The following is a 7,500-nucleotide window of genomic DNA, read 5'->3' on the forward strand; positions in this document are numbered from 1 at the left end:
ATATGATCCCTTAGTTATTAGCCTTGAACTGATCCTTACAACATGGAATGTATGTGATCATTGTCATAGCAATCGAATTAATGACAATTAAAGTATTTGCACAAAGCTTAATAAAATGGAGGTTAGGTATGTGTCTTAGTGTTTGCTTATGTTGAAATTTACTTGGTAAATTTGGTCTTGAATTTACAATATGTGTTAACTAAATATATTTCACTTATATTTTAAAAATATTTTTGACTTTGTTGTAAAAACTATATGTATTTAAATAACAAATCTGATTGTGTTATGCTTGCCATATGGTTAAACCACAAAACAGTGTGATCGAGTGAAGGAGGTTACAGTTAGCCAATGGCAGGTGTTACCGTGTGTCTGCAGCCTGAGGAGAGCAGGAGGAAACAGAGCTTACGTTTGGACACGACTTTGTTGAGAATATTCTTCAGTTCAAAGGCTGATATCTCAGAGTCCTTCAAAGACAGAGAAGAGAAAGTCATAAGTCCCAAAAGGCACATTCTACACAGCACAGACAATCCAAACTCTCAGCTGAAATAAAGAACCGGTGATCTACTCAAAAGCGTAGGGACATGATCTCGTAAAGAACATGCTCAGCAATGGCATTTAGTGATTTCCTGGAACTAGCACTCTCTTCCCAAAACATCCCCATCTAGTTCAAGAGTCTCGCCTGCTGGGCAACAGGAAGTGGGTGTTTAGCTGCTAGGTAAACACAGGAAGTTGGCATCCTGAGCACTTTTGGACACAAAACACTCACAGGTAAAAAGGTCAACGCCGTGGGCCCTCTACTATGGCACACAAGGGCATCACGGCACTCCACTGTTCTGCCCTACAAAGGCAAAAGACCTTAACTCGCCAGAGTGTGAAACTGAGAAAAATGACTTTAAAGTTTTTTTGTTGTCCAGCCAATTGTATGATAGGTAGGACACTGAAAATTTGCCAAGTAATTGTCATAATGAATACATGTATCTACATGGGAAAAAAATCAGCTCAAACTTGACCTTTGACCCTTATTTGGAAGTTACTGTATTCTGCTTTTGCATTATCTGCAAAACAATAATGGGTCATACAAAGGCAAAATACCTTAACTTCTAATTTATTGACCATTTGGACTTTTATCACTCTATAGAAACATTTATATGATAACAATGATAGCCTTAAGATAACATTTAGTGAGTTTTGTCTAGTAAGGCTTAATATTAGGCCTCCATCAACAGAATATTACAAAATACAAAATAATGAGAAGGCTACACTGGAACATTTTAAAACTTTATCGTTGTACTTAATTTAAGTAAAATAACACTTTAAGAGCCAGAAAACCAAAAAACAGCCACAACATGATCCAAACCAATGCCATTGGAAACGTATGCAATTACAGGAATTTTGCTACTCATGGACACATAATAATTTACTGTCTGTGTCGTGCGGGCGGCGGAGGAGTCACATATTGATTGGATTTCTTTCTTGACAAATTAAAGGGACATCGACTTAAGGACATGCTGTGTAGTTTTGTTCGTATGGGAGTCAAATATTTTGCAACCAACACTGTCTAGCTTTAGCTAATAGCTTACTCATAGCGACACTTAAAATTGAATGACAACATCCGAACAACGTTGCACTTTGATAGATTTTAGGCTAGCTAGCCTGCACATAATTATATTGCGAATGGGCTTGCTGAAAACTTGTGATGGATTTAAACAATGGATTTGTCTTCTCAGTGGATGTTGTTTTCCATGGATTTTTTTAAAGGTAAGCTGCGATCTAAGTTCTATCTGCTGGGTTAGTTTGTGTGCGACATGTTCTCCTCGCCGGGGAGGGACGGGGAGGTGTATCGTGAGGCGTCCCCAACCCACTCGCTTTGTTTTCTGCCAGTGAGTGGACTTGCAGATTGGCAGGCAGCTAGCCACCCTGTATGGCACGAGAAAACGTGTACTAGGCTACTAGTTAATAGTATCCAGGCTTTGAGACATTTATGGTGTCTTACAGTTGCCTGGCACAACATCTATCATGTAGGCTATTTGTGGATCAGGAACAGTTAACTAGCTAACTAGGCTACATCCTAGCTGAATTTCACAAAATCTGAAGTAGTTAATGCTAGATAGTAAAACAACCACTGCAACATTTTCTTTTCACTTTATTGAAGTGTGGCTGAAGTGCTTCAATTAGGCCTACATACATAGGCATAAGACACTCTGCCTTTGTTTTACCCACCACCAATGTTAATATGGTTTGCTGCGCTGAAATTACGGTGCACTGTAACTTAATTCCAGCGTTCTATAGAGCCGCGAAACAAAGCTAAAGAACCACAACTGATGTTACGGGCTATGCCTTGGCTTACCCTCTGCTTTTTGAAGTTACGGCAAAAACAGCATCTTATTTTGATAAGAAAACAACAAAATTGACTCAAGATATTTGTCCACATGATAAAATTGATGCCCATTGTTCCAAAAATGACAAAAACTCATTTTTGATAAAATTGAAGTTACGGCCTTTTGCCTTTGCACGGCAGTGTTACAAGGGTGGTGTAAGGGAGCATGTGTTTGTGTTTGTGTTTGTGTTCATGTTCATGTTCATGTTCATGTGTGCGTGTTCGTGCATGTGCAATTGCACACAAGGGCATGGCACTCCACCGATAGCTGTCAACATTGAGGATTGAAAATAAGGGAGATTTCCCGGGTTTCTCATCCAAAATACGGGACAATGTCAACATTTGTCCACCTTTGAAAGTGTTGCTGTATCCGTCCGTTTCGCAATTGCAAGTTCCATTGGCCAGCTAATAATGTAGCCAACAAAGTACTTTGTAAAGTATTCATGCCTAACAAACAGCCTACATAATGTGTGCATTCCAAGTAGCCTAGTGTGTAATTCTGCTTCATAAAGTTGAACAAATGCATTTGGTTATTTTAGAGAAAAATATAAATAGCCTGTCAGGCAGTTTATGGACTACAGTGCAGTTAGATGCCTTGCTCAAGGGCACTTCAGCCGTGCCTACTGGTCGGGGTTCGAATCGGCAACCCTCCGGTTACAAGTCCGAAGCGCTAACCAGTAGGCCACGGCTGCCCCAATGGACTTCAGTGCAGAGCTGTGTTAGGGAGGCCAACTTGGAGTGAATACAAACAGGGGAAATTCTTTCTCTACTTCTAGCTGAGTAGCCTGATGGTAGGCCGGTACGCACAGTGCGTACGGCTGTACACTATACAGGCGCCAATGAATTGTGATCTCACGACAACCACGCTGTTATCTTAAATAAGCTAACATCACTCAAAAGTCGCCTTCAAGCAAGCAAAATGATGCTTTGAAAACATCTGTTTCACTGGAAGGGCAAGGGGGGTAGCAACAGTACAACAGTACAGAGACAGGTGACAGGTCTGATGGGCTAGTGTTATGAGTTTATTATAATACTAGATATTTTATGGGAAAATATTAAAATAGGAAGACAGCGGGAAAAAAGTTAAAATATGTGAGAAACCCGGAAAAAACGGGAGAGTTGACAGGTATGCACTCCACTGTTAAGGGTGGTGTAAGGGGGTGTGTGTGTGTGTGTGTTGAGGTTGGGTGTGGGTGTGGGTGTTTATGCTTGTTTGTGTGTGTTTGTGTATGCGTGTGTGTATGTTGGGGTTGGGGATGTGCATGATCGTGTTTATGTTTGTTTGTTGGTGTGTGTATGTTTGTATTATTTTGTTTGTTTGTTTGTTTGTTTGTGGGCCGAAACTTAGAACACTTTCTTTGCCTAGGGAAGTGTTCTTTGCCTAGCGCTAGGTTTAAACAAGGCTAAATCTGGAACTGAAGCCCTAGCCATGCGCTCAGCTCAAAGGTTAGAGCCACAGGACCAAGCCACAGGACCACACTGTTTACTGGATTCCTCTGTTGTATGGTAGTTTCTGTCTGGTTTTCTTTTAAAAAATCTGTTAACATAGAGTTGCAGTGTCTCTTTGGCTTTCTCTTGGACGGTAGTTACATGGCCCATGATAGTGTGAATACAATAGGAACTCTAGCCCTGGTGTTTGTAGCCTATGCTAATGATTGCTTGTGACTGGGATCAATTATTGGTGTCCACACACACACACACACACACACACACACACACACACACACACACACACACCTCTCCCCTCCCTCTCTTTCTTCACTCACCTCTCCCGCCAGCTTCCCAAAGAGCGTTTTGAACGTGCCGTCCACTTCGTCCTCTGAGATCTCCTCCTCCTTACAAAAACACAACAACAAGAGCACAATATTAATACAAAAACACAACGACAAAAGCACAATTTTAATACAGAAACACAACAACAAGAGAACAATATTAATACAAATATGAACACCATCAAAGGTCAAAATCCCTGTGCACAGCTCTTCTTGCTCCAGGTGCTGATGGTGTGCAGTATAACTATTGAAAAGTAGAGTACTCTCACTGGGTCTGGTATGGTCATGTGATGATGTTACCACCTATTTCACCTGCGGGTGTCAGATTGACTGTGAACGTGAACCTGATGAAGCAACTTGCGAAACGCGTTGTTCACGCCAAATAAAGTCAGCAAAATACACCCTCCAGTGTGCGATGTACTCTTTTGACTTTACAAATATGAACACATCAAGAAAAGAGCACAATATTAATACACATATGAACACAATATGAACCAAAGTCAAACCAAACTGCAGCATTCTGAGATGGAGACAAATGATCATGTACCAGATATGATGAGCCTCTGCTGTGTACATTTGAAGTGAGACGGAGTGGCTTTAACTCAAAATGTGATTTTCAAATTATGTGAGTCAGCCGACTGGACTGCTTAAAAACCCTCTTCCCTCCTCCCAGAGAGTGAGGGCAATAAGATTATTGATTATCTGATTATTATCTTTAATACTTCACATAAGACAAGATCTCATATAAGACAACATTTCACATAAGACAATACCTCACATGAGACAATACTTCATATGAGACAATACCTAATATTAAACAATGCGTCACTTAAAGGTGCTGTAAGCGATGATGAGTAACGTCACTTCTGTTGAATTTCAAACAAAACAGAGAGTTAGCTCACTACTTCCTCCCCCTCCCTCCCGTGCATAGTTTATTCCTATCTTTCTCTCTGATTTTTCGCCATGCACTGTAATTTTATTAAGCTTTGCACCCAGGGGTGTGGCAGAAGGTGTGCTCTGGCGTACGATCCAAAATGTATACCAAATATATGTATACCAAAAAGTACACCACTGACCAAGAGAAACCTGGTCAGAAATCATTGGCGAGTTAAACTGGCTGTTAAAGGGAATGACAGATGCCACTCTCATTGGTTTAAATAATAAACACCCAAAACACACCCATGACTGATTAAGAAACATAGGAACGCCTTGTTGCACCATCCGCCCAATGTTTGATAACGTTTGATAACAAAACCGCTCTCAATGTGGACTGGACAACCCACTAAATTTAATTAAGCTCTTCGCTAGTGACCATGTGTTTTAGATCGCTAAAATAGGGCCCAATATCTCACATACGACAATACCTCATATAAGACAATACTTCACAGGAGATGATGCTTAACAGGAGATGATGTATACTTTATATAACTGAAATACAATGGGCTGTTTGTTTACCTCTTCCACTTTAAACTCTATAGGGTCGTCCAGCTCCCTGGAACACAGGGACATAAACACATCCATTCATTAAAATTCTGCATTATGCATCACATAGCATGCATTACACTGATTGTGTTTTAAGGGTGCGGTTAACAACACAACACAAAATCCGACATTAATAAATGCACTTACTGTAAGTCGGCGTGCTTCTCGGAGAAGACGCGCACAAAGAAGTCTCCATCCTTGCTGGGCTTGTACGTGGACGGAATGATGAGGTACTCGCCGGGCGGCATGCAGAAGCGCGTGACCACCTCCCGCAGGTCGATGAAGGTCTCGGAGCGCGCCTTCTGGGCATGCCGGAGGAAAAACGTCTTCTCCAGGTGGACATTCCTCTGGCCAGTAAACTAAGGACAGGACGGGATATAATGCAATATAATATAATATGTTAAGGTATAATATATTTCTAAATCATTTATATTATATTATATTATATTATATTATATTATATTATATTATATTATAATAATCTGGTTTATTACGCCAAGTGAGTTGGCAAAAATAATTTTGTTTGATATGATACAATATAATACGAATATTATATCTCATAGTTATGGTGTTAGACAAGATCATGTAAACTTGAATTTGTTTTGCTTTGTTTGTCACACTAATTACCAACAGGGTGCTGTATCCTTCTCCTTTAAGACACATCACACTAATTACCACCAGGGTGCTGTACTGTAGGTCAGCCTTTCTCAAACTTATTTGACCTGAGGCCCGGTCATGGCAGACTTTGGGGTCATAGGTCTCACCTACACGACGTTTTGTCGCGGAGGGCTGGGAAACAACTGCCATATTGGCATTACAAACTAACCCCAAGCATTTCTATGGATTTTTTTAAATGCTGTGTCTCCTCATTAGAAGGTCTCTGTCACAGGCAATATGTATGTAGACAGTGTATTATATCGTCTCTGCTCGGTTTTTATGGAAGTTAAAAGAATCCACGGTGTTCTATTAAATGCCGTTACATATTTAAATAGCCTTCCAACAGGTCGAAGCGGAGCGGAGCTTGCTACCAACGTCAAGTGGTTTCAGTTTCTCTCGCGCAGACGTGCACACGCATTGAAACGCTCACACCATCACTTGATTGTGTGCCTCTACGTTTGATGACACCAAATTAGCAAATATTTCCTCCTGATTGTAGAAACGCTTGTTTTCTTTTTCTGTCAGTCCACGGTTCCTTGCAATTTGCGCAGCAAATTATCAGACGAAGCACCGGAGATAATTTCACTCCGCGGCCCCGAGGACTAGCAGTGTCCAAGTTGCGGACCGGTGCCGGTCCGTGGCCCATAGTTTGAGAAACGCTGCTGTAGGTTCTTGTATCATTCTCCTTGGTTGTCAGGCTCAGATGAAAAACTCTGTATCTCACAAACCTGTTCAGGAACCTGGGGAGAGAAAGAGAACACAGGAACAGTTCAGTCAGGGAGAGAGAGAGAGAGAGAGAGAGAGAGAGAGAGAGAGAGAGAGAGAGAGAGAGAGAGAGAGAGAGAGAGAGAGAGAGAGAGAGAGAGAGAGAGAGAGAGAGAGACAGTTCAGAGAAGTTTCCACAGAAGAAGCATTCAGTACATCCACCACAACTACTAGGACAAAGAGACATCTGTTTGCTTTTGGACCATGTGTGTGTGTGTGTGTGTGTGTGTGTGTGAACTGGAGCCTAATAGGAGTTGCGTCTTTGCAGATTCAGGAACTATGTGGGGAAACGATAAACTGTTTATCTGAGCTTGTCCTGTGAGCCAGATAAGAAGAGTTATAGCTTTTTGATATCCCTCCTTAGGAAATCCAAAATTCCTTACACTTTGCTCCTTCCATGCACAGGCACAAGGGAGCAGAGTGTGTGTGACTCAGTTCCTCAGTCTT

At 41.3% G+C, this 7,500-nt stretch overlaps 3 protein-coding genes across 30 annotated transcripts in view; all 3 read right to left on the reverse strand.

Annotated features, from left to right (window-relative positions):
- Positions 1–7,500, reverse strand: part of LOC121719407 (NACHT, LRR and PYD domains-containing protein 3-like) — an 851,137-nt gene that overhangs the window by 482,531 nt on the left and 361,106 nt on the right. The gene's annotated exons all lie outside the window — the stretch shown is intronic.
- Positions 1–7,500, reverse strand: part of LOC121719377 (NACHT, LRR and PYD domains-containing protein 12-like) — a 732,803-nt gene that overhangs the window by 355,338 nt on the left and 369,965 nt on the right. The window lies entirely within an intron of this gene.
- LOC121719428 (calpain-2 catalytic subunit-like) overlaps positions 1–7,500 on the reverse strand; it is a 35,762-nt gene that overhangs the window by 5,114 nt on the left and 23,148 nt on the right. For all 3 annotated transcript variants that reach the window (XR_006034265.1, XM_042105054.1, XM_042105055.1), the window contains exons 11-15: positions 7,017–7,028; positions 5,779–5,990; positions 5,605–5,641; positions 4,144–4,212; positions 407–464 (exon numbers count right to left, since the gene is read on the reverse strand). Coding sequence is in view for 2 of the 3 variants with exons in the window: in XM_042105054.1 (XP_041960988.1) it covers positions 407–464; positions 4,144–4,212; positions 5,605–5,641; positions 5,779–5,990; positions 7,017–7,028 (388 nt within the window). In the remaining variant the exon portion in view is untranslated. The remainder of the gene's footprint in view (positions 1–406; positions 465–4,143; positions 4,213–5,604; positions 5,642–5,778; positions 5,991–7,016; positions 7,029–7,500) is intronic.

This window comes from Alosa sapidissima, chromosome 9 (assembly GCF_018492685.1).
Source record: "Alosa sapidissima isolate fAloSap1 chromosome 9, fAloSap1.pri, whole genome shotgun sequence".
Taxonomy (NCBI): Eukaryota; Metazoa; Chordata; class Actinopteri; order Clupeiformes; family Clupeidae; genus Alosa; species Alosa sapidissima.